Genomic DNA, 27883 nt, shown 5'->3' with positions numbered 1-27883 from the left:
GGTTACTAAATAGCAGCTGAAGACCATTATCTAGCTTGTAGAAGTGTTTGGGTTGGCCTGCAATGTCTTCTTAATAATTAAATTAGTTGATAGAACTTTAAAAATTGAGAATAATACATATAAAATCTGAAATCTCTGGCTTTTCCTGATATACCAGAAGATTTGCCTGCATGGGTGCATCATTTCACAAGTCAACAAAGGATTGTAGCCATGTAGGTTAGTTACTCCCATTAGATGGGGCTACATCAGTTTCTTCTAATTCTCCCCAGTTGTCCGCTCACCCCGTGAGTATTTTAGCTTGTAACCTCTGCTCTAGAGATAGGAGACTTATAAATATCACCTCACATCCACATGTGATATAATAATTGTTAATTTATAAATGGCAGTACAGCTTTGCTTAAATAACTTGATGGCTATGGAACTATGAAATATTTCAGAATTTCTAGTCCAAATTCTGTCTTGGATTTAATGGCAGTTAAAAATAGATCTAACTTGGCACTCCCCAAGCCTTTTACTTTGCCATGCTCTCCTTACCTTTTCTGTCTGGCTTGAGGTTCCTATCCACGGGGGGTGGTTCACAGTCTGCAACAGGAACTGGCCTTCTGGGAGGGGTTTTTGGGCTGGACCTGAAGCCCATATGAGCAGGAGGAGGAACTTGCATTCCAAATGAGGAAAAATCAAATGTTCCTGGAGTCATTGGCACATAATTTGCTTCCTGAATTGGTTCTGTAAAACTGCTGGAATGTTGTCGTGGTGGTGAATTGGGATTCATTGGGACGTAATTTTCATCCAGTTCTTCACTTGAAACACTTCCCACTGTCAACACATTTTTGACTTTCTAAAACACATATATATTTCTTTTAATAAACAAAAACTCTTGTCACACATGAAAACACAATTGTAAGTCACACTCATATGGATCTCAGCATACTTTTATTTCATGATATCACTTAGTCTCATGGCACTAATTATGAAGATTCAGACAATGAAATACACTTGATGATGCCAAGGTCAATTATACTTACAAAGTGGTTATGGAAGCCTTCAAGTGAACTAGATCTATCACTTGGAAATGTTCGTGGAATATCATAGCAGTCTTGAGAACTAGCATCTGAAATAAAGAACAAACTATCAACATTTCTTCCCATCTTTGCCAGCTCTCAGGGTCATTGGGATGACCTATTATCTTTCTCTCATTATACATATGCATACACACATGCACACACATAGAATTTTAAAAAGGATGCTCATAGAATTGTATCTTGAATTGGCATATTAAACCACTAGAAAATGCAGATACTCACTCATATGCTAACCAATACCAATATCTAATTTTGAGTGTGAGTGAATTTCTAAGTCTGGGATAAGACAGGTTATCTAAAGACAAAGAGAAACACCTCTATTTTCTCATCGTTGGCACCACCTTGGGCATAACTTACATCTCACTAACTTATAACCGGGTTATACAGTCACTTCAAGAAAAGAGTTAGATATTGTTATTGAATGGTGAAATAAGTACTGATTTAAGTAATAATCACAGATACATTAAATATTTATCTTCTTGGAGATAGCTGGGGAAAACTCTACCACAAAATACAGAAATTTTAGCACATACTATTTAGGATATGTGCTACAGAATCGGACAGTTTTAATTGCATTAAAAACTTTAGCTTTCTATTTTTAGGACTTTGAGAATCTCAGAGAATCACCCAGACTCATTTTTTCTTCTCCTCTCAAGGTCTGTAACTTTTGGTTACAGACTCTAGGAGACAGTATAGGAAAGTATACTCACTAGCAATGAGTGAAGCAGGTAGTGATAAGGGGAAAGAAGATTCAGCTCTTTAAACACAAGTAAAAATCAAGCAGCATAACGGCTTGACTGGAACAGAATATCACCTGTTAGACACAACATAAAAACTGCTTAAATAGGAAGGAAGGAAATAGAGCCCAACAGATGTGACTTAGAAGCGGCCATAATGGCACACAAATACAGGAAAGGGTATGGCTCGGAGAGGCTTTGTGGCTGGTGCATTTCCTGCCCTTCTGTCCCAACAGAGGGCCTATCCACCCAGGATTATAGAAAGTGGGAGAGAGAAGGGCACACGTCCTGAGGCAGGAAGGCATTACTAAGGCCATACTTCTTCAGGGGTGAGAAACTCCAACTCTTTTTCCCTTCCAGCAGAGCATGAATGCACATATACCCTTCCAGGTAACTGTAGAGCTGAAAAAAAATGGACTGTATTTTGTAGCATAGTATATTTAACTACACTTAAAAGAACAAATACTCAGAAAAATTGATTTTCTATCATTAACCTCTAATAGAGAAGAAGTCAACTAGAGCTGACCTTTTCGCAATTTGTTTAAATCCACAGTGGAAATGGTATTACTACGTGAAGGCGACATCCCTGCTGTAGGGATACAGTAACTACTGTCAGTGTCTGAGGCGGTGCGTGGGATACTACACGTTTCCACAGGAGATCGGTCATGAGCTGGATGTGGTTTCGGTGGCCGAGGTGGAGGAATATCTGGAATAGTGTCTAGCTTTGATGTCTGTCCCAAGGTTCCTTCTGGAAATGTTCGTGGAATCTGATAAGTATTACCAGGTGTTGGAGGAATGTCATAACTAATAGATACATGCCTCATTTGAGTCTCTATACTCGATGTCCCAGATGGGGTATTAAAAACATAGAGTTCTCCATCTGCTTCAGTACTTGATGGAGACACCTTTGGTAAAACATCATGGGAATAACTCCTGGGCAGGTTATAAAGGCTGGAGTCAACTGAAGCAGATGGGGCACGTGAAGGTGGAGAGTCGTATATCATTTGCTGCTGAAAAAAGCCATTCATTCCATGTTTGCTCTGGGAGGAAGCAGGATTTTTATGAGAAGGGACGTTATCATTGCAGTCTGTTTCAGAAGAGGTGGATTTTGCAGAATCAGCATGTGTTCTAAATAAAAATTGTTAATGACAGAATAAACAAGGTGAAGACTAAGAATACATTTTTTATAAACACATTTATAGCTAAGCAATCAAAAGATAGGGCTTTTCTCATTAGATTTTTTGTGTGATCCACAGGATTTAAAGCACAAATGTTCTTTAGCTTTTATGATTATACACCAGACAACAAAACCGCCACCACAAAACCAACAAAAGCATTCTCTCTAATTCTGTCCTATATCTGCCGACACCCCCAACTCCACCTATTAAATCTGCACATAGAAACACAATCCCTGAAGCACTGGAATTAAACATTACAAAACTCTGGGAAAGGTAAATGATTAATGCATAGACACAAGGAAAAGCATTTCCTCTGAAGAGCATGCAAAAACCTAGTACTAGTACAGTTTATATAGTTGATCCATTGGTCTTAAACCTCCCCGTGGCAAATTTGTTGTTCTGTAAAATTAAAAGTCTAACTATTACTTGGTATTGAATAAGGTCAATGTGACTTACAAGGAGGTAAAATCTAATTGTTTTCATATATCTTCCTTTCTACTATTTTTCTTTAACAAACATTTAGCCAACATTATAAAGAGGATCGAAATACATGATACAGAGTTAACCAACTCCAAACAATAACTCACTTTGAGAAATCTCATTAAAGTACATTTAGGTACAACATTTTCAGTCTCTGCATTTTGAGGTATCAGAAAATTTGGGTATACGACAAGATGAAGCTAACAACACAAGCACACTCTCACTTCCTTAATGCTAAACAAGATACCTGAACTACTTCTGCATGTTGTCCGAAGTCTTGTAGGAATTTAAACAATATTTCTTTAAATAACTATGATTTTTTTTAAAGGGCTTACCTTCCCTGACTTCTTAGTAACATGTGGCACTACGCACTGTAAAGTCTCCCCCTTTACTATCAGAAAACCCACATTATGCCACATTGTGCTTTTGTTTTTCCATCTTAAAAACATCTTAAAACCCTCCATCTTAAAACCCTTCTCCCCTGCTGATTATTTCCTTGTTTCACTTACTGGCTCCTTCCCGTGTCTCTCTCCCTGGGAATGGCCAACAGAGTTGAGTCCTCTAACCTTTTACCACGCACGCTATTAGAGATCATCCTCCTTTTTCAGAACTTCATTTTCTTCTCTGAATGCTGACGACTTCCATCATCTTACCAAATTCCAAGTCCCATATTCTCAAACTAATATTTCTACTTGGTTACTTCAGTATTACCTTGCTTGTGTGCCTCAAATCGAAATCCATTTACTTCTTAAGTTGACTGTTTTTCCTGGCTTGCATTGAAAGAAATGACTTTATCCAGATTGTCTAGGCTTAAAACGCAATCAGCTTGATTCCTTCTCTTTGGTTCCCAGTCATGCAGGCACCGAGCCCTTCTTCTTAGCCGCGTACTTATTCCCTTGCTCTATGGGAATACATTGCCACCATCCCAAGTTCAGGTCCCTGTCCCTGCTGAGATCTACATGACTGAACTCTCCTTAGTGGAATTTCCTCTACTCTGTGCCTCTTTCAATCGATTCATGGGGCCAGACTTCTATAAGATCAATATTTTCAAAACACAGTTGTTATACCACTCATGTATTCAAGAGAAAAACCTAGTAAGGGCCCCTACAGGGTGTAGGAACTATAAGGCCTCACACTAATCCACTTGACATTGAGGTTAGTAATAAACCCAGCTCCACCTTCTCCATCCTATCCTCCAAGAGGCTCTCCTCCTCATTATCTTCCTCCCACCATGCTCACTCACATCTCTCCTTTCTCTCAAGCTATTTTTGCACAAATTACTAATGATTTTCTTCTCTCACCAACTAGGTGTAGTTCACATCCCATTCTTCCTATGAAGCTTTTGTTTTCTACATCTTAAAAACACTTTCACTGTCCCTTTGTGGAATCTCTAATGCACCTATGCATATTCTAAAATTTGTACTTCATTGAATTCAAATGCAGAGTTGAGAGAAGCTAGAGGAATTATGAGTAATAAGTAAAGCTCCTTGCTCTGACTAGCTTACAGTTAGTGAAGAGTAAGTAAAAACATCAAGTCGTTTCTAACACTGCAATAAAACAAGATATGAAGGCATAACCAGGATGCTATAAAAACCCAGAAAGATATTTAAGCTAACCTGGGAGTTTGAGAGGAATGCTTCCTAGAGGAGCACATTCTAACCAAAGTCTTGCAGAACAAACAAGACTTTGCAAGGCAACTCTTGTATATTATCTTCATCTCTAAATATTTAATGCTTGCATGTTTTCACTTCTTAACAACTCTTTACTTGTAAACTCCAAAGGTGACTATATCTGAGTAGACTATATCTTATATAGTTTGTACCTTCATAGCACCTAGCATAATATTGGGCACATAGTGGTTACCTCGTAAATATTTGCTATTTAACTGTCATTTTTGCAAAACATAGATAGCAAAATACATCTGGGTGATGATTTTGAGCATAAGTTGTACTGCAAGAGGAATGCTGTGATACCAGTGAAATCAATGAAATACACTATATAAAAATAAAATATACTGAGAACTGTCACTTGGCTGTTGGCTTCTAAAAAGTTGCTAATGAAAAATGATTGTAAACTTTTGTAAAATATTAGTTAGTAGCATAGGTAACAAAGTTGCCAGTGTATAATTTTAAATACTCACAGCAAACAAGCAAAATCAAGTTAGAATTTGATATTAACAAATGTTGATTTATAAATTTTTTTCTGCTCTTACAGGTAAAATCCCATTACAACAAATACATAGAAATCCAGCTTTGGAATCAATGTGAGCTGTTTCCATCATCTCAGGGTATGGTTCACAGAAACTATTTCATGAATCTTAACATATTCTAGGTCGGGCGCAGTGGCTCACGCCTGTAATCCCAGCACTTTGGGAGGCCGAGGCGGGTGGATCACGAGGTCAAGAGATCGAGACCATCCTGGCCAACATAGTGAAACTCTGTCTCTACTAAAAAATACAAAAAAATAGCCAGGCGTGGTGGCAGGCGCCTGTAGTCCTAGCTACTCAGGAGGCTGATGCAGGAGAATGGCATGAACCCAGGAGGCGGAGCTTGCAGTGAGCCAAGATCACACCACTGCACTCCAGCCTGGGCAATAGAGTGAGACTCTGTCTCAAAAAAAAAAAAAAAAAAAACCCCAAAAGAAAAACCAAAAAAAAACCATATTCTACATTACAATTTTTGAACAAGTGCTTTGTCTGATCCTAGCCCAGTAATAATCATTTTCCGCATTAAAAAAAATCTGTCATAAAATAATGCTTAATCATAATCTTGTTTAAAAAAACATTTTTCATGTCTATAAAGAAATATACTGTCTATCAAGACCCCAGTTGATTAATACATAAATAAAATATACTCAATTGACTGGTATCACTAATTGTCACATAGCTATTAATGGCAGAGACTAGCCTCTCAATCATCATTTTTCTGCTCCTTTTAAAAACAGTAAAACAACTGCTTCTTGACTCTTTATTGCCTTAACTCTTCCAACTATTCAACATCAAGTAACATGGAGATCCAATTAAAATGCCTTATAGCTTAGAAGAGGAAAGGGGTGTGGGGGCAGGGAAGGAGATGGTAGAGAAACCAAGAATTTGGGACAGGCTTGATGATTCCTTCAGTCAAGTGCTGCACTCCATATACTTCTACTTAAAAATTTGTAAAGGGAGGCCAAGTGCAGTGGCTCACACCTGCAATCCCAGTGCTTTAGGAGGCTGAGGTGAGAGAACTGTTTGAGGCCAGGAGTTTGAGATCAGCCTAGGCAACAGAGTGAGACCTCGTCACTACAAAGAAAAAATTAGCCAGCATACAGATGGAATGCACCTGTAGTCCTAGCTACTTGGGGGCTGAGGCAGGAGGAATACTTGAGCCCAGGAGTCTGGGGTTACAGTGAGCTATGAGTAAGCCGTGGGCAACAGAGCAAGCCCTTGTCTCTTAAAAAAACAAGGTAAATAAAAAGACTTAGGGTAAGCTCTGCTTCATTGCTAGATACGAAGACTAAAAGTTTCATAATTTTTAGGAATATATTTATTGATCAAATTTCACTAACATCCAATTTGTATATTCCATGGAATTTGCTATATTGGGATTTTACCTGTATGATTAATTTCTCACACAGATCCAAAACCACCACAACACACTCACTGCAATGGAATCGTTTTGCTTTCAAAATCTTCTAGTAGAAGGTATTCCTCTCCTTCTTCAGAAACAAAAGATGACCCTTGGCTGGTTTACAATCACATAAGAAATGGAGCAAGATCACCGTTTATAAATCAGTGAAATCTGTTAAGCAAGTAATACTGTGAGTCTGTAACAAAGACTACAAAACAGTAGACAGATTTCCAAAAGAGCCTTGTAGGGAAAACTGCTCTTTGCCAAAGATGGCAGAGATTGTGTCTCTTCGATACAATCTCCTGAATATCGGAAATCAATCAGGGAATGTAAACCTGAAGTATAAAGCCTGAAACATATGCCTATACACATGGTTTCTTACAAGCCTGCAAATCGAAATTTAAAAAGTTTAAAGGGAAGAATCTTAATGTGTACACACATACACACGCCTCTGTCTCTCTCTCTCACATGGGCACGTATAATTTACCTGGTGGGTTCAGGCTTCTTGCTTTGACAGTTGATGAGCAACAGGTAGTCTTGAGGATCCTCCTGAATGCCAAGAGTTTCCAGGTGTGGTGGAACATTGATTAGCTGATATGGAGGAGGTAGAGTAGCAGAGGATGAATCCACCTGGGTGGATGGTGGTGCTGTATTTATAGCTAAAGGTAAATCAGCTGGTGCTTGTAAGGAGCTGCCAGGTGGCTTCACAGGATCTGCAACACCAAAGTTTAACTATCACGTCTATCACAGTTGAATAATTTTTGGAAAAACAAAGCTACTTTGGAGACAAATTGTTTCAACACACAAAAACAGAATAAATCATGACAACGTCAGCTAAGACAAACACTACCTAAATGGCGAGATTTATACAGGAAATATTTTTTTCTTCTCAAAGAGATCTAAAGAGTAGGACTCTCTCTATATTCCAGATCCTCTAAAAAAGCCATGGCTAACCTTTGCCTTGAACAGTCTTCAGTTTTGAGGCTATGAGAAGGAAGCTGTTCTACAACCTTAGTAGAAGAGAAAGATACTTTAAAACTCCATGATAATAAAGTGCTTCCTAAGCCAACCCAACCTTCCAAGGAGACCCATTTAATTACACGGTATTTACCAGGCCCATGGTCCTGTGAGTACCAGGGTCAGCTCTTTACCCTATGTTTATTTCGATGATCATTCTTTTCTTTCTACCTCTTAGCAGACTAGAGAGAAATACTAATTCTGGGATTGGTGAAAATAAAGTCTACTCATGTTCAAGGAAAGAGCTTCTTTAAAGCATCACCTCTTCCCTCAGCTCACAATTTTATTTGCCATTTAGTGGATTTTTGTAGTATTTTCATGGACAGAAGTCCAGCAAGTAAAGAAGTAATTTATTATTCTCTTAACTATGTTCTGAGAGAAATATGAAAACAGCTAAATTGTACAGAATGAAGCAATTTGAAAACCATGTGAAATTCTAGAATAAAATCCCACTGTAGTCACTGACATAACCAAGTATATTAAAGGTCCAGAGAAAAATGCTGTTAGTCTGATTAGAACTAGAAAGCCATAAATAATCCAGAAAAAGGCAAATGCTCATACATAAATAAATTTGTTCTTCAAATTTATATAAATGTTATTTATGTTATTATAGAACAGAAAAAGCTTGGTTGAAACTGAAGCCTCTTCAGTTCCCGTGTGGTGGCCTCCTATTCAACCTGTGAGGTGGGCACCTGTTAGAAGGACCCCGTCTCGCTTTGCTGGAAGTTTATTTTTCTTCTTTTCCTTTTTTGCCCAATAAATTCTGTTTCCCTCAAAGTGTCCTTCAATGCATTCCTAATCCTTCCTGGCCATGTGACAAAAACCCAGTTTTAGCTGAACTAAGGAACAAAATTCTGCATCATTTTTGGTGCCCGAATGTGAGGCATGAGAAAGGGTAAGATGCAAACCAAAAACTCTTTTTACCTTTCATTTCTAAGCCTTTTTGTCCTCAGACTTCTTCTGAGGTTAGAGGGAATTATGCCTCCCCACAACTCCCGTGGCTCCCAGGGATCGGGAATGTTGGCCTTTTCCTTCTTTTTTAGACAGCAGTGGCTAAGGCCAAAAGGCTCAGTGTGGTGGGCTGGCCAGCATTCCCCACCACGTCTCTCTCCCGGTAGGAGAAACCTATTTGCATAAGAATGAGAGGTTCTTCCCCAGGCATCTTTTTCTTTTCTCCACCCTGTCAGCAGTTAACACAGCCTTGCATTTAAGCTGTCTTTTCCTTTTCTCCACCAGGTCAGGAGTTAGCTTTAAAGCGAGGCCTTTTTTTTTTTTCCCCAGATGTTTTACTAGACCAAGAATGGTAAGGAAAACTGTTTATTTCTCTGTAAAGTTTTAATTATGAAAAAGGATTTGTGAGGTTGGTCTTAAGCTTTAGCCAATCTGGTGTGCTCTGCATGTCTTTCTGTATGGTCAGTAGCAAACTTTGCTGCAGGCCTCTATCTTGTTTTATGTCCTTGGAAGTGTGACCTGTAACCATGTGGCAATGCCTTGTTTAGCCTCCGCCATTTTACAATGGTGGCCCAGGCTCAATCCTGGCTTAGGCAAAGAGTCCTTTCTGGTTTGATATCGATGTGACTTTTGCTATTTGTTTATTCTCTTCCTCTCCACGAACTGCCTTGGATTTTCCTTTCTCTGAGCCTTTAGTAAAGTTTGAAAGCCAGAAATACTGATCACTTGGCGCAGCTAAAGTCGGATAACAAAGAATTTAAAAGAATTTTCTTAAAGAGCACTCAGCTTAATTAAAAGTGGATATCCAGATTACAGGTATATTTAAAAGGCCTTTATGGTTTTCTCTTCCTGGATCTTGCTTTGCTGGAAAAGGGCTTTTTCTAGTCAACTGAATTATTTTTCTCCATTTTGCCTTGCCACCCTTAATGCTTGCATGAGAGGGGAGAGACCTCTGTTTTCCTCATGAAACCCCAGGGATTAAAAGTGAATAGATCCCTCTCAAAATGTTTTTCCCTCCCAGTTATGCCTGTTTATTAGGCCTTAGAAGCTGCATGTTTTCCTAATCCTGTCTCTTTATGGGCTCAACCCAGAGGCTGGCAAATGAAAAATCTTGTGGTTACTGGATTTTCTTCTGCCTGTCTGTGTAGTTATATATGTGTTATATGGGCAATGTCTATAAAAAGAGCTCTAATTAATTAAAGAGGATAGGTGCTTCGATCAAATATTGAAAGGGAAGATAAAAGCTGTGGTACCTTTTAGTTCATGTGACTTTAATCTTTGAGACATAGAAACAGCCTAAAGATTTTTGGTAAAATGCAGATGTCAAAATGTAAATTTTTGCCTGGGGCTAAAGGATTGTTTTGAATTAGGTAAGATAAAGCTAAAAGTTCAAACAAGTTGTGAAAGGATTGTAAAAATTAATCTTGCAAAAGAAATGCCAAATGTGAACATATTAACTAAATTCAAAAGGGTATAATATGGTTTTTCTGTAAATTGAGCACTGAAATAAAAGCACAATAAGGTATTCCTAAGGCACTAATCTCTTTGGCAAAAGTTTTAAGGGGTTATAAAAGGTTTCTGCTTTTTCAAGAATTTCTGAGTCATCATTTTGGCAAAATAAATAACTTATGGTAATCTGGAATTCTATTTCATAACATCAAGTGCTTTAACCCTGTAACATAATTAACAGGCTTCCCAAAATCAAACTTCAGTTTCAAAATTGTCTTTGCTGACACCTGGCTTTCTGGATGCTACAGAGGGCCCCTGGAGCACCCAGAAGAGAGATAAACAGGACTATCTGACATGTTTAGGTACATGGGATTGCCAGAATGATGTTTAATCTTCTTCAGGTTATATCTTAGGGAATAATACTAATACATGTTCCAAAATTGTATGGGATTTCTAAAATTCTAATGTCTGAGTATATGCTATCAATCACAATTAAGGTTATTGTAAACCACAGAGATAACCAAATTTCTTTTTCAATTCTGTTTCTGACTGTAACTACTGTAGACATTTCATTACTCACAGACAATTGTCTTGTTTTGATCCTCTTCAAAAGATGGTTTATAATCAGCTACATAACTTTGACAGGTGCTTTCAAAGGTAGGTTTCTGATAACTTAGGAGATTGTGACATTGGAATAAAGGAAAAATGTACAGGACTCATGGAGGGCTGAAATGTTCACGAATATCAAGCAAAACAAGAGTTAACTAAATGGACTGAACTCATAGAAAACTGAAGTAACCTTTTTGACTTTTGCTTGGAACACTGCTGATCTTTGTTTATCAGAGTCCAAGGAAACTTATTTTGAGCTATTCATGGCCTTTAATAATTGAGTAAGGTATAATCCTGTGAACAAAATTTGGAGCATATTTGTCGCTCTGCCTCTCTTCTCCAGAATTTGGAAACTAGTTGTGAGTATTCTTAACTTATGGCAATATGGTTGTTTGCATCAGTGCAGTAAGAATCTGTTTTCTTTTGCAACAGGATGCAATTGGAGAAACTGGTTGTTTTACCAAGGCTTTGACTAGAAAGGTATGCTTCCCTTTAAGGAGTCAAGCTCTACTTGCAGAGCTGAATAAAGCCCCTCGGGAAAATTGGCCTCATAGCTCATCTACACAGTCCCGTACAGGGTTCCTAACCTGTGGTGAGTAGAGAACGCCACTTTCCAACAGGCCCAGGACCCACATGTTCTTGGGATCTCAAGGAGAGAGGCGTTTACCCAACTCACAGGTATTTGAGGTACAAACTCATGGATGGACTTGGCTTTAGAAAGTCCTATCTGAGATTCCTTGTGGAACAGAGTTCCATCAAAGTCAATCTAAAAGGCCTATGTTAAATTAATTATTCAGACTTGGCACAGTGGCTCACACCTGTAACCCCAGCACTTTGGGAGGCTGAGGTGGGCAGATCACTTGTGGTCAGGAGTTCAAGACCAACCTGGCCAACATGGTTGAAACCCCATCTCTACTAAAAATACAAAAATTAGCCAGGTGTGGTGGCGCATGCCTGTAGTACCAGCTGCTCAGGAGGCTGAGGTGGGAGAATCACTTGAATCCAGGAGGCGGAGGTTGTAGTAAGCCAAGATCATGCCACTGCACTCTCACCTGGGCAATAGAGTAAGACTCCATCTCAAAATAAATAAATAAATAAAAATTCTTGCTGCACTTTATGCAAATAATGGGGCCACATATAAGACTAAAGTCTATTTTGCAAACAACTCCGTCCTATCATGATTTTTTTTTACTTCATTTTTTTTTTTTTTAATTATACTTTAAGTTCTAGGGTACATGTGCACAACGTGCAGGTTTGTTACATATGTATACATGTGCCATGTTGGTGTGCTGCACCCATTAACTCATCATTTACATTAGGTATATCTCCTAATGCTATCCCTCCCCCCTCCTCCCACCCCACAACAGGCCCTGGTGAGTGATGTCCCCTTTCCTGTGTCCAAGTGTTCTCACTGTTCAATTCCCACCTATGAGTGATTTGTTTTTAACAAAAATGAAGACTGGAGAGAGAGAGAAATGTTTCAAAACTTGTCATACATTTGTCATTATATTCTAGACTCATTAGTTGTTTTTAAGTTCTTGCCTACATTTTAAACTAACCCTGTTTATTCCTGTGAACCAACAAGCAATCTTTGGCTGCAGCTCAGAAGAAGCTAAGGGGATGGATAATCTAAAAATCTGGATCAATATTCTAGTTCTAAGCAAATATCCTGCAATTCCTGTCAAGTGATGGGAATAAACAGGATGCCCATCACCCAGAGGTTTCCTTCTTGGAAAAGTAAGACCAAGGGAGCTAATCAAAGCCAGGTCCCATGCACCCAAATCTTAGCAAGCATAACTACAGCCACCAGTTATCTGGGTGTGTCACAAGACATCCTTTTCTCTCCCTTGTTGGAGGAGGACTCAATTCCACAGCTTCACCTTAGCATTCAGCTTATGATAAGGAGTCCATACAACCCCCCAAGACACATTTTTGTCTCAAACTCAATTCTGAGCTTTGGGTAAAAGCCCTAGGAAATAAAACTAGATCTGACAGGTCCAGAGGCAGACAATAATGGAAGTTAAAAGGCACAGCTCCGGTGAGCGTGACTTATCCCTACCGATTAAGCCAGGCTTCTTCTTTCACAGATAAAGGTTATGCCAATATCCACAGCATAAATGCAGTCTAGGGAATTCAAAGGCTACTGACAGCAGGGGAGATAGGGCATATGTGGGTAAGAGCAGATATTCCCACCCCCGTAAGCCCCCCTATTAACACAGGTGAAGGCCACTTTGACACCCATGGGTGGCACCCTGTAGAGGTTGCTGGGACTTGGGGATATAATGATGGAAGAAAGAAAGAGATGCTTCACTTTCTCTCCCTCACACACCCTGGGTATTCACTAGGAAGAGAAGGGAACCTGGGATGCTTTGCTCCCCAGACAAGGGAACCTGGGATACTTTGCTCCCCTCTTTCTAGATGAGTAGCCATTCACCTTTAGTCTGTACCCCTTTCAAATGCATTCTGAATCCCTAGGACTCCTTTGAAAAAAAAAAATCTTGTTTTTCCTCCTCTGTCCTCCCTTCGCTGATAGGTAATTGTGTCTCTGTACTATGGGACACTCCCCTCTGATGCATCCTCCAAACTGGGAAAAGTTAATTTCCCAAACCTTAAACTGGTTGACTTAGGATTGCGCTTAGGGGAAGGGAACACAGAAGCCTGACATGCCAGAAAAAGGGTAAAAGTTTGTTTTTTTTTACCAGTCAGGCTTTGCCCTCCCTCTCCCTGTGCAAACTCATAAAAGGCCTTGGGATTTTTTAGCTGTCTTTACCCCCAACCCCTTTCTGTTTTGATACATGTTTCTAATAATCCGGTTTGTCTATTCTCGCCTTCAGGCCATCAAACTCCAAACAGTTATGCAACCAGAGCCTCGAATGATGGCCTCTTTTGCCAGGAACCCTTAGATAGGCCTCTGAGGGGGATCTGACTGCTGTTTTCCCAAAACAGGGACCTTTGTCAGCAAGAAAAGGTTAAGATTGGTCTTCGTGCTTATCCTTATTCTAAAGGCAGTTAGACGTACTTCTTTAGAGTGGGGAGTGACAGATACCGGGAGGAGCCTGGCCTTTTCAGATCCTGTGAGGTGGGGAGCCTATTAGGAGGACCCCCCTCTCACTTTACTGAGAGTACTTTTTTCTTCTTTTCCTCTTTGGCCCAATAAATTTCGTTCCCCTAACCCTTCAATGTGTCTGTGTTCCTAATCCTTCCTGGTCTTGTGACAAGAGCCCAGTTTAGCTGAACTAGGGAGCAAAGTTCTGCATCAGTAATGCATGTCATTTGGCTTGTTAATTTACCATAGAGAGGCGAAATATCTGCTCTATTTTCTCTAGATAATAAATTATAATAAAGCCACATGCTTTTGATAATGCCTTTATGTATTTAACTATAATATTCATAAATGTACCACAAGCATGTTTATTTAGCTCATTTTATAACCTCCTGAGCCTAAGAAGTCATATCCTAATTATGAAGCCTGAATAATAATGTATTAATATGGCTAAATATGAGTTTATCTCTAATTGTGGTTTCCAATAACAAACAAGAAAGGATCAGAACTCCTATGAATTATGCGTTACACGTTGCAGATGCTGAAAAAATGTTTCATTCACAGGGCAGACACTCACTGAGCACTCTATTTGTTTTATTATTTATTTATTTTATTTTTATTTTTTGAGACAAGGTCTCCCTCTGTGCCCAGGCTGGAGTGCAGTGGCACCATCTTAGCTTACTGCAGCCTGGAACTCCTGGGCTCAAGGAATCTTCCCTTCCTACATAGCTGGGGCTACAGGCACACACTACCACATCTGGTTAATTTTTTAAATTTTTTGTTGAGACAGTGTCTCACCATGTTGCCCAGGCTGGTCTCAAACTCCTGGGTTCAAGAGATCCTCCAGCCTCAGTCTCCCAAAGTGCTGGAATTACAGACTTTGTGTCAGGTCAGAAGAAATTAAGGCAAGGGGCACTTCCAAATCTGTTAAGACCCATTCACCTGCATGTGCAGTTTTGGGATTTGCTCCTCAAAAACTCTGAGCACTCCTAGATGAATCAAATTCAAAAATTTTGTTAGAGAATCTGGCCTGAGTAAATAGAAGTTGAACTAACTTCTAACTTATTAACTTTACTATGCTCCATGTAATGTCAAGTCTTCATAGTTCATCTAACAAAATCCAACATTTAAAAAAATTTTATTTAGATACTGATGTTTATTTTCCATGTTGCTTAAGAACCTGTGCAAGAACAGCTTAAGACCATTCAGTGGTTGCTCCTACCCATTCAGTGGCCTGAGCAGTGGGAGCTGCAGACCAGTCTTCTATGGCAGGCTGAGTGCTCCAGTCTTCAGGAGGGAACTGCTGAAGAGGCACAGAAGGCACCTGCACGCCTTCAGACCAGTGTGCAACCTCAGGCTGAGTAGCAGTGAACTCAGGAGCTGGAGCAGTCCATTCACACTGAAATTCCTCCTTGGTCACTGCCTTTTCAGCAGCAGCCTGCTCTTCTTTATTAATCACTTCACGATCTCTGTAGAGCTCAGGCATGACCTCCCATGGGTGTTCACAGGAAACGGTGCCACGCATGCACAGAACTTCCCAAGCCAGCATCCACATCAAACCCACGGAGTGAGCTCCCTTGTTGTTGCATGGGATGGCAATGTCCACATGGCACAGAGGAGAATCTGTGTTACACAGAGCAATGCTAGGTAGGTTAACATAAGATGCCTCGCTCTATGAGAGGCTGGTGTTCAGCCCTGGGGTCAGTAACCACAAGAAGCCATGGCTCCCAGAAGGCTGCCTGCATCTGAAGGTTCCAGGAGTGAAGCGGCCAGCAATTGGATTGGCTCCAGTGGCAGCAGCAAACTTCAGCATGGCCCTCTGGCCAGTATTCCTGGAGGATATAACACTGACATCTGCAGGGTTTTCAATGGCAACAATGGCACGAGCTGCCAGCAGAAGCTTCTCCCAGGTCCTCTTCAGATTTATAATGTAGATGCCACCATTTTTCCTTTTATAGATGTACTGTTTCATCTGGAAGTCAAGATTGGTGCCACCTAAGTGGGTTCCTGCTGCAAGGAACTTAAGGACATCCTCCTTCATTTGCAGGACATCAAGGGCTCTGGACATTGTGAAAGCTTCTCTTTAAGTTACAACGGGAATCCAGAACAACGCCATATGGACCCCTCTGTGGGTAGCACAGAAAGGCCTTTAATTTTTCTTTTTTTAAAGTCGGAGTCTTGCTCTGCCACCAGGCTGGAGTGCAGTGGCACATTCTTGGCTCACTGCAACCTCCGACTCCCTGGTTCAAGTGATTCTCCTGCCTCAGCCTCCCGAGTAGCTGGGACTACAGGCATGCACCACCACGCCCAGCTAACTTTCGTATTTTTAGTAGAGACAGGGTTTCACCATGTTGGCCAGGACGATCTCAATCTCCTGACTTCGTGATCCATCTGCCTTGGCCTCTCAAAGTGCTGGGATTACAGGGAGCCACCGTGCCTGGCCTTTTCTTTCTTATATATAAACATAAGAATAAAAAAATGAATTTTTGGATATTTATATGACATAATGCCATAATTTCAGTGGATTCTCATAAATATCTGTTGTGGTATCTAAAAATGTTGATTATAAAATTGTCATCAGACCCTACCCTGTGAAATGTTTTACTGTTTTGATTCAGTTGCAAATACAGAGATTTATTTAAAAGGATTTAAAATACCACAAATGGTGACTCAAGAGTTAATCCTTGAGGATTTAAGAGAAGTATGAAAAATATTTATCTTTTTTTTTTTTTTTTTTTTTTTTTTTTTTTTTTTTTTTTTTGAGACGGAGTCTTTCTCTGTCCCCCAGGCTGGAGTGCGGTGACGCGATCTCGGCTCACCGCAACCTCCACCTCCTGGGTTCACGCCATTCTCCTGCCTCAGCCTCCCGAGTAGCTGGGACCACAGGCGCCTGCCAGCACGCCCGGCTAATTTTTTTGTATTTTTTAGTAGAGACGGGGTTTCACCGTGTTAGCCAGGATGGTCTCGATCTCCTGACCTCGTGATCCACCCGCCTCGGCCTCCCAAAGTGCTGGGATTACAGGCTTGAGCCACCGCGCCCGGCCTGAAAAATATTTATCTTTTAAAGAAGAGCTTAAGAAAAATATATACAGCATTGAGGAAAAAAGAGCAGCCCACTCAGAAAACTGTTAAAGTATCCTACAAACTGTATTCACAAGTGTATTCCACATACTTCCCCTTTCCTCTACAATACAGGCATGATAAAATGGAATAAACCAGCTCAATTTTTAGTTGTGACCAAAAACACTACTCACTGGAAATACTTCCCTATATGAAACAGTATGAATTCTAGCTTTTCACTGTAACTACTAAAATAACTTTTTCAGGTGGTTGTTTTTACAGATACCCTTTTAACACTTTTTTTAAACTTCATGGCTAGACACTAAATGCACTGAGTAAAAAAGAAAATCACCTAGCCAGGCAATTATGTTTGTCTGACTTTATTAACACAATGGGACCATCTCATTTTTGACCTTCCACTTCTCCTACCTGTAAATGACAGAAGTGTCTTACCCTCTTTGTACCTGCGAGATCCTCTCAATTTTCTGAAAAGAGGACAGAGATTCAAAGGTTCCTTTTAAAAAAAAAAAAATCCTTTTCACAGCATGTGAAGACATATATATATATATACACTTCTTTTTTTTTTTTTTTTTTTGAGACAGAGTCTCGCTTTGTTGCCCAGGCTGGAGTGCAGTGGCGATCTGGCTCATTGCAAGCTCCGCCTCCCGGGTTCACGCCATTCTCCTGCCTCAGCCTCCCGAGTAGCTGGGACTACAGGCACCCGCCACCACGCCCGGCTAATTTTTTTGTATTTTTAGTAGAGATGGGGTTTCACTGTGTTAGCCAGGATGGTCTTGATCTCTTGACCTCATGATCCACCTGCCTCAGCCTCCCAAAGTGCTAGGATTACAGGTGTGAGCCACTGCGCCTGGCCGAAGACTTATATACTTCTAAGAGGCAATAACTAGAGAAAAACTTTCATTATGTTTGCTGGCAAGATCACGAAAAGACCTTTAAACAGCCATGAAAGAAACCCCAACCGCTCCAAACCACATTAACATGCAAAGGACTTTAAAAGGGAAGAGGGAACCACTCCACTACTTTGGCTCAGACAATGCACTATCTTCAAAGTTGTAGTCTTTGGGATTATTTTACTCATGTTAATTTGACTATGTACTCAGTCAGCTCTGCATATTTTAATACAAGCATTGCACTGTGTGTAAATATTCTCTAACATTACATTTCTGACCAAACCTAAGCAACTGGTCTGAAAAAATAAACTTCTGTTCTACTTTATAAAGACAAATGATTTGCCTCTATTCTATACTACGGTACCGGTAATGGAACAGACCATTTTGTTTTCTGCCTTGAGTTTCTGACTTACTGCTCTTTCTAAATAATGCTGGTATCAAGCTTCTAAGAACCAAACATTAGTTTATGGTTTGCTTATGTGTGTAAAATTATTTCCCATTTCTTAAATCAGAAGGCATGAAGAGCATAATTAACATCCATTAAAGGCTAATAAGCTGCTGGAGCAAACTCCTAATTGAAATTTACTTAGGAAGCTATTAAGTACTGCTAGGGAAAGCCTTTCAGTGAACAAGCTTCCAGTGAAGAGTAGATTATCATGTGATGAAATCCACAAATAATAAACTGGCCCACATGACCCCTAGCTTAATGCACAGTTTATCCTATTTGAAACCATAATACCCTCGTGTTAGTATCCCTCACAAAAGTTGGGGTGCCAAGACAATGCCTCTAAACATTCAAAGTAATTACTTAAAGAAACCCCAAATGGCAGAAGAGTTGAAGCCCTAGGAAACAATTCTACTCTTTCTTATTGGTAAGGTAGAATGTTTCAAACTTGACGTGATAGGCTCTTTGATTTTGTAACCACTAAATTACTGTATCTGAGCATACCATAATAAAACTGTGGTGATCCCCATGTTCTTTTCAGGGGACCAGATAGGTTTATTTTCTCTGACAATGGGCTATATCTACTGACAGAATAATTTTTTTGGTTTCTAGTGTAAAAGTTTACCTTTATGTTCACAATTAAATGTAAACAGGTCAGGGTTACTCTGCTTCTATTGATTAATGATTTATCTGGTGTGGTCAAGAATTTTTCTTTCTGTAAAGAGAAGCATTTCGAATAGAACTGTCTAACTTAGCAAATAAGGGTCTACAAAGAGCATGCATTATCATTAATACTAACATACCATTTTCTCACTTCTAAATACACCGTTTTTTATGGAAGAACATTTCAAACAGGCAAATCTAACAAAGTGGATACAAATAAGACGTAGCAGTAGTTTCAATTTTCTGTGAGGCAGCCGGCATTTCAGTTTCTTCAATTTATTTACTCAACTACTGAAGACCCTTAAACATAGCATGATCTGTTTAATGTGTTTCAAGTAGAAAAACTTTTTATTTGTCATGACTCTCTCTTTAGTAGATTGTGAAATATTCTTGGAGACTTTAAATTAAACCTTTAGGCAATGCTGACAAATGCCATAATTCTTATACAGAGGTTTGAAGGCCTAAGAATCACTTGTGGGGAATTTTAGAAATCTAGGTGACTGGGCCCCACCACAGGAGACTCAATAAATTAAGATCTCAGGAGCAGTAGCTTGGAAATATGCAAAAAAAGAAAAAAAGAGAAAAAAAACACTAAAAACTCTCTGGTTGAATTGGTTCTCAGGAAAATGCAAATTAATACCACAAGATACCACTAACACCCAACAGAATAGTTAAAATTAAAGACTGACAACATCAAACGTTGACAAGAATGTAAACTCTCACATGCTGCTGGTAGGTAGGCAACTGGTACACTAACTTTGGAAAACTAAAGCTGTTAAACCTATTAAAGCTAAATATACGTCTGTACTATAACACAGCAATTATACTCATGGATGTATACCCAAAAGAACTAAGTGTTTATGTTCATCAAAAAACATATAAAGAAATGTTCACTACAGCTTTGTGTTAACTAAAAATTGAAAACAACCCAAACATCAATCAACACTCGAATAGATCCATAATTTGTGATATATTCACACAATGAAATGCTATAAGGAATGAAGAACTCTTGTTACATGCTACAACATGGATGAATCTCACAGGCTTAATACTGGAAAAAATAATGGTTCCAATGGTTCCTAAGTTCAAGAGTAGGCCAAACTAATCCATAGTAATAAAAGCAATTTTTAAAAAAGTTAATTTAGGTGAAGCCTTTATTGGAAAGAGGCACGAGAAAACTTTCTAGGGGAGGGGAAGTGTTCCATTTCTTAATCTGAGGGGCAGTTACACAGACCTTGTATCTACATGTAGATATAGATCAATATACAAAACTACATTGAACTGTATGCTTAAGATTTGTACCCTTCACAGTAATAAGTTATACTTCAATAAAAAAATAAATAAAAAGAAATTTTAAAAAGTCCCCAAATGAGAAAGATTGCTTTACAGGAAAGGAAGTGTATGTATATTCTTACATGTTAGTTTATACCTACTTGACTCAAGGGGAGAATATCAAACAGAGAATTGTACTTTTTTTTTATTAAGCCACTATGATCTGGGCATTTTGAGAAAAGCAACTCAGAGGCAACTTTCTAATCCTGCATCTAATTAGACTAGAGGCCTTTATATGAAGTTAGTGAGCTGCTTCCCAATACTTGTTTAGCAGATCTAACAGCTTCCACCTTGTGTTGTAGAAACAAAAATAAATCTGTACATTTCCAAGAAAAACAAAGAAATTAGTTTCTACCCTCAAATCTACTAAAGAAAAGCATTCATAGGAACCACACACAGTTTAATGAGCTAGGACTTAAAAACAGATACAGCCTGCCAGCACTTTCAGTATTCAATAATAGCAGTGGTCACCTGGGGCAGCGGAAATAACATGGTAACGATATTTTGAGAGGTTCCTGGAATCAAAACACAGGTCAGATTTTTCCCTTTTCCTTTTGTTTTCAGGGGAAAATTAGTTATTCTCACAGGGATTGGGGACAGTTATTTTCTTAGACTGTGATAACCAGGCATGGTCTATTTCTTCTCACATCTAGTCTGAAATTAGCATAGTAAAAAAATTATCTTGTGCTGTTAGCTAATTTTCAAGCCAACAGTAGGAGGACAGTCAGCTCTCTGAAACAGGAAGAGCAGAGGGCTTGGGACAGATCTAGATAAAAACAAAAACATCTATTATTTAGTGATTGGTGGTGACATCTATTTGGACACAAGAGAATATAAAGCAGGTAGTCAAGTCAGTGGAAGAACAAAGGCATTGTGATGTTTACCTTGTCATATTAAACTGCATGAATATGATTACAAAGGATAATAGCAGTATTCTGCTATTTAGAACTTAAATGGCTGAAAAACTTTGAAAGTCTTTTTGCAGTTTTGCCATTATGGATCAAAAGCCAAAATTACAGAATAAAATATGATTTTGGCTGCTTAATACTACATAATGAAGAACTGTTCATGCTTTACAGATTTATTCCAAGAAACTCAACAAATACTTCAACACAGTATATTAAGACACTTCTAAATGTGGCTATTTGGGGAAATAACCAGGATGAAGTTGTGAAAAATCTCAATCACAGAATTTAAAAAATAAATGCAGTTGCATTTAGATATAGCTCATGACCTCGGTGTAGAACATATTGGCAGATTAAAGTCCTTAGATACTTGTTTTATCAATTAATGAACACATAAAAATGTCTTGTGATTAACAGAGCTGTACTTGGTAGCCAACTCACAGACTATATATAAGAAATCTGATTAATCATACTATGAATTTTCTTACAACTCTCCCCCAACCATGGATATTGTAAAGATGAAAAGTTCACAAATCGAGAGTTGCACTCAACCTAAATATACCTCTCATCTATTTTGTAAGGAATTGGGAGTTTTGCACTGAAAAGATCACTGCAGCTTTTAAGTTTTGAAACTTCACCTCTCCCTATTTGGTAGAAATTTTATAACGTGAAAACAGACATTGGGAAAGACTGATTCTGACTTCTAAAATTGATGAAAATGTTCTGCTAAGTACCAAAATAAAGCTCTCAGTACGTTATCAGTTATAATCACAGAGCCACTGTAAACTACCTAGGCTTTTCCTGACCCTCTTAAGATTAAATCAGATGCTGCTGCTAACTATGCTTATCTAGTTCTTCTTTAGCAGAGCGCTTATGAATCAGTAGTATAATTCCTGGATTATTTGTCTCTCCTAGACTGACTGTAAGCTCTATGAGCACAAGAACTATATTCATAAACTTCCACAGAATTATACTTTTACACATATATATACACTGTATATATATTTTAATGCGTAATTTATATATACATATGTATATATAAACTTGCACTCATCAATTATTATAATGAATTATTTTGGATATTTCTCTTAATGACTCCTCTCCCATTAGATGCTCAGTCTGTGATGTTTACCTTTTGTCTCCTTAACTAATCACCTAATATATATTTGTTGAATGAATTCCCACAGCCTAGTAGAGTGTCAGCAAACTCAAATAATTTGGTGAACTAATCAATCAGTTTTCTAAAAGCACACCAAGCTTTCCTTCCCAGAGCGGAGTGGGTGTTTGTCAGGCTCCCAAATGATAAGAATCATCCTAAGGTGGCCAAATAGACAAGACGCTGTGCCTTAAAACTTGCAAAGTTAATCTCAGACACTTGAGAATCAAAAATTCTTATTTTGGGTTCTCAACCCTACCCACCCTTGAATAGGCTTCAAAAAATTAGACTCACATTCCTTGACTGAAGAATGCACATCCTCTATGAGAACATCTCATTTCCTTTGTAAATATATTTAGGAGCATTGTAAAAAAAAAGTAAGAGAGGTGGAAGAACATCTACGATTTAGCTTTTTGGATCAGCTCAATCTATACAGACAACCAACAGAGACAAAAGTCTGCCCTTATGTCCCCCCAAACAAATTCTACATTGAAAAGGCAATAGGCAAAGGAACAAGAAGAAGATAATAAAATGACAAATTATTTTAACTGAAAATCCATCACATAAAAAAACTAATGTGCTGTCTAAATCCAATAATTATCATTGATGTCATTGACATCAACTGACTAGATGTTAACCATTAAAAAGAGCTATCTCATTTGTAATTTTAACTTTGAAACCCTCTGCTGCACTCAAATATAAACTATAAATGCAAACAGGAAAGAGTTTTAACTGAAGTTAGAAGTAGCACCCCCATGCCCACTTACACTGTGACCACATTTAGTAACTTCACGAAAACAACTGAACCCTTAATTCCTCCTGTGAAACAATTTCTTGAAGTTTTTAATCACTAGAGCTCTGCTGAAGATCTCTATTTCATCAGCCCCCTCCCAGCTAAGCTGGATCCTTCCTTCCCTCCTAAGAGTGCTGTTCCCGTGAGATTCTGAACGCCCTCATCAAGGGGTTTCCCCGACCCCACTGGGCAAACCCCAGCCCTGGCAGGCTCCTTTCCCCAGGGCTGCTGACTGGCCAGAGAGGAAGCTGGCCTGAGCTCATTAGAGATGATTAGTTCCACTTCAATCCGAATCTTGGTGTTGATTATTAACACAATTTTCCACTCCTTATGGTATCTACAGCACTCCTAAATGTAGATGTTCGGAAATGCACACTTCTAAATGTGAGTATAACCACAAAGACAAGAAGGTCAAAGACCTCAGTTCACCTTTATTTCTGATTCTTGGCTCTACAAAACTACTTTGTGCTGGAGTCCCCTACCTACATGTTGAGCGTTTGTTTAAAAAGGAAGAGCAGAGAGAAGTGGTCAGCCAGCTATTAAAAAGTGCCTGAGGTCAGGTGCGGTGGCTCATGCCTGTAATCCCAGCACTTTGGGAGACTGAGGCAGGCGGCTCACTTGAGGCCAGGAGTTGAGACCAGCCTGGCCAGCATGGTGAAATCCCATCTCTATTAAAAATATTAAAAATTAGCCCAGTGTGGTGGTGCACACCTGTAATTCCAGCTACTCAGAAGGCTGAGACATGAGAATCGCTTGAAACTGGGAGGCAGAGGTTGCAGTGAGCAGAGATCATGCCACCGTACTCCAGCCTAGGCGACAAAGTGAGATCCTATCTCAAAAATAATAATAATAATAATAATAATAATAATAATAATAATAAAGTACCCGAGGTAGAACTCCACTTGTAAAATTCTTCTTGAGCCCTCTAGTCACTCAGCTCTTTCCAGGATAGGCACCCCAAATCTCAGTCCCTCATTCAAGATCTGCAAGCAACTGTCCCTGGGCCTTTTTCATTCAGAGCCCTACTGCCCCAGTCAAGTAAAATTCGACTCCTTCTCTGGATCTGTTCTTTCCCAAGTCCCTAAGCCTGGAGGGTTCTGCATCTCTCCTTTCATTGACATAGAAATACTGTTTCTTTCAAAAGCCTACATTTTGCAATTTATTTTCTTTTCAGAAGCTTTCCCTCACTACCTCTTACCCAAACATTGAGCCCCTCGTCCTTCCTCCATGCTCCTTGTAGGACCTGTGCTAAGTAATTCATTTGTTTGGTACTTGTTCATTGTGTTTTGTGACTGATTCTCACTTGCATTTCATAGGTAATGATAATCACCTTGGCTATTTCCTAACTTCATAACCTATTTATGCTTGAGGTTGCAATTTTTTGAATGTCTGCAATCAGACCTTGGCGATGACCTTGAGTAGTGGGATATAAATAACTCCCACATGCTTAGTGTTCCAATAATGGAACACCAGGCATAAATGGGATAATCTAATATAGTTTTTTGAGATGGCATCTTGCTCTGCTGCCCAGGCTGGAGTGCAATGGTGCAATCTTGGCTCACTGTAGCCTCTGCCTCCTCGGTTCAAGCGATTCTCCTGCCTCAGCCTCCTGAGTAGCTGGAACTACAGGCATGTGCCACCACGCCCAGATAATTTTTGTATTTTTAGTAGAGATGGAATTTTACCATGTTGGCCAGGCTGGTCTTGAAGAACTCCTGATCTCAAGTGACCCACCTGCCACAGTCTCCCAAAGTACAGGGATTATAGGTGTGAGCCACTGCACCCGGCCATAATCTAATATAGTTTTTAAATATATTTTTAAATAGCACCTAAAGAATTGGGTTGAGCTACATAAAAGTGCTTTTTTTTTTTGAGACGGAGTCTCGCTCCGTCGCCCAGGCTGGAGTGCAGTGGCGCAATCTCAGCTCACTGCAAGCTCCACCTCTTGGGTTCACACCATTCTCCTGCCTCAGCCTCCAGACTAGCTGGGACCACAGGTGCCTGCCACCAAGCCCAGCTAATTTTTTTTGTGTGTGTGTTTTTAGTAGAGACAGGGTTTCACTGTGTTAGCCAGGATGGTCTTGATCTCCTGACCTCATGATCCACCCGCCTTGGCCTCCCAGAGTACTGGGATTGCAGGCATGAGCCACCGCACCCGGCCAAATGTGCTATTTTTAATAGGTGAAAAATAGTAAAATAGCAACAGTGTTATATGGTTAAACTGAATATTTACATTGGAACTCAATAAATGTTCTTAAAATGTCTTCTTGTCACCTTCTACTTCACGATATTTAAAAACTGCCCCAATATGTCTAAGTCTGTCTCTCTAAAACTTGTAAACAGTTTCTCCCCAAACTAATTAAAGGATTCAGTGCTTTTTCCAAATGTCAAGTTCCTATTATAAAAATAAAACATTATATTGTGTAACTAAAATAACAAAGAATTGTATGACATTTCTAGAAATGTAGCAGAAAAGAATTCAGGTTGAATAATAATATCTTGAACTTACCTTCTTCTGTTGGATTAAACCCACAGATGTCACAAATACAACGAACCCACTTATTCATCTCCTCCTCGCTGTCTGCTACCAAGTAGAAAATCCGGTCAATAGTGTTGATATCAAAAATGTAGCTGTTTTCAAACTCTTTTTTGTTAAATGTCAATCCAGCATCTACTTGTTGACATAAATTTAAATCAATAATACGAATAGGCTTCTTGGCATGATCATTTTTGTAATATTCCAAAACATCTGGATCTCCAGTTAAACGGCCACTGCGTAACACGAACCATCTCCTCTTCCATGCCTAGAAACAAAAGAAAAATATCCATTCAGTATTAACTTGAGATAATGTTTTCAAAAAGATGCACATTTATCAAACTGATTTTACAAATGCATTGTTTAGAGAAAGTCACAATATGTGTGTGTTTGTGTGTGTGTTTTTACCACAGGATAATCTGCCACTCTGAAAAGCAATGTTTACTCATAATTCAATTAACTTAATAATGTTTATATATATTCAGTATCTTCTATTAAATCTCCTACTATATAATATTGAGGTAATACATCAAGGAGGATTCAGTTTTTACTAAATATGAAAAAGTCGTGGTTTCAACAAATGGTGTTAGGAAAACTAGAAATCCATATGCAAAAGAATGAAGCTGGACATTATGCTAAGTGAAATAAGCCAGTCACAAAAAAACAAATATTGCATGATTCCACTTATATGAGGTAGTTCAAGTAGTCAAATTCATACAGACAGAAAGCAGAATGGTATTTGTCAGGCCCTGCGGAGGGGGACGGGTGGGAAATGGAGAGTTATTATAGTATTTAATGGGCCTAGAGTTTGAGTTGAAGAAGATAAAGTTCTGGAGATGATGGTGGCCATGGTTGCAATGGCGCTGTGAATATATTAATACTTAATGCTAGTGAACTGTATATTAAAAATAGCTAAAATGATAAATTTTATGTTGTGTATATTTTGCCACAATTTTTAAAAAAGCAACAGATTTTCATGCATTAATATCATGCCATAAAGAATACACATAAAGCTGCTTCTTCCTAAGACTCCTACAGATTTTAAACACTTAAAAGGTTTCTCTTTTTTTTAGGTGTAGTGGCAAGGCATAGGGAGGGGAAAAGGTTTTGAAGCTTTTCTGGCTTCTTGCCTGGGAAGCAATTGATTCTGTCTCTCTTTTAGCCACACAGCCTGTTGTTCAAAGACTACACGAGTAAGACCTGTATTCTTGAGTATGGGATTTAACTCTTTTTAATATTTCCCCTCTTCTTCCCAACAAACATACATGGGCAATCTGTACTACACTCACCACATACCCCTCCACAAGTTCTGGTAAATTTTGAGTTTAATACTACACCTAGAGAAGCCTAAAAAATTATTTTACTATCACCCTCCCTAAATCTGTGGTCACCAAATAATAAAAGCAGAACCAAATGACAAACAGCCTTCCTTATCAGCCTTTAACCCCAACATGTGTGCCTGGAAACAAACTTATACCTTACTTCTCTTTGAAGTTCTTCCTCAGGGAGGCAGCCAGATAGAAAAGAGGCCTATTTTAGCAAGTCTCAGTCATTTACTAAGAAACATTCTCTGCTCCAGATTCAACATTCTAGGTAAGACTACCTCAAGAGGACACTCTGGGGCTGGGCGCAGTGGCTCATGCCTGTAATCCCAGCACATTGGGAGGCCGAGGTGGGCGGATCACTTGAGGTCAGGAGTTTGAGACCAGCCTGGCCAACATGGTGAAACCCCGTCTCTACTAAAAAATACAAAAATTAGCTGGGTGTGGTGGCAGGTTCCTGTAATCCCAGCTACTCAGGAGGCTGAGGCAGGAGAATCGCTTGAACCCGGAGTCGCTGGTTGCAGTGAGCTGAGATCACTGCACTCCAGCCTGGACAGAAGAAGACTCCTCCTCAAAAAAAAAAAAAAAAAGGCGGCAGGGCGAGAG

General features: G+C 39.2%; 1 protein-coding gene and 1 pseudogene across 4 annotated transcripts in view; both read right to left on the bottom strand.

Annotated features, from left to right (window-relative positions):
* GAB1 (GRB2 associated binding protein 1) overlaps window positions 1-27883 on the bottom strand; it is a 131961-nt gene that overhangs the window by 27685 nt on the left and 76393 nt on the right. For all 4 annotated transcript variants that reach the window (XM_003257758.3, XM_003257757.3, XM_030816188.1 and 1 more), the window contains exons 2-6: window positions 25929-26223; window positions 7573-7798; window positions 2346-2947; window positions 1026-1111; window positions 535-838 (exon numbers count right to left, since the gene is read on the bottom strand). In XM_003257758.3, the coding sequence (XP_003257806.1) occupies window positions 535-838; window positions 1026-1111; window positions 2346-2947; window positions 7573-7798; window positions 25929-26223 (1513 nt within the window). The remainder of the gene's footprint in view (window positions 1-534; window positions 839-1025; window positions 1112-2345; window positions 2948-7572; window positions 7799-25928; window positions 26224-27883) is intronic.
* Window positions 15346-16291, bottom strand: LOC100601331 (annotated as a pseudogene).

Source organism: Nomascus leucogenys, chromosome 7b (assembly GCF_006542625.1).
Source record: "Nomascus leucogenys isolate Asia chromosome 7b, Asia_NLE_v1, whole genome shotgun sequence".
NCBI lineage: Eukaryota > Metazoa > Chordata > Mammalia > Primates > Hylobatidae > Nomascus > Nomascus leucogenys.
The sequence above is the reverse complement of the archived record's forward strand: the minus strand, read 5'-3'. Positions and strand labels throughout refer to the sequence as shown.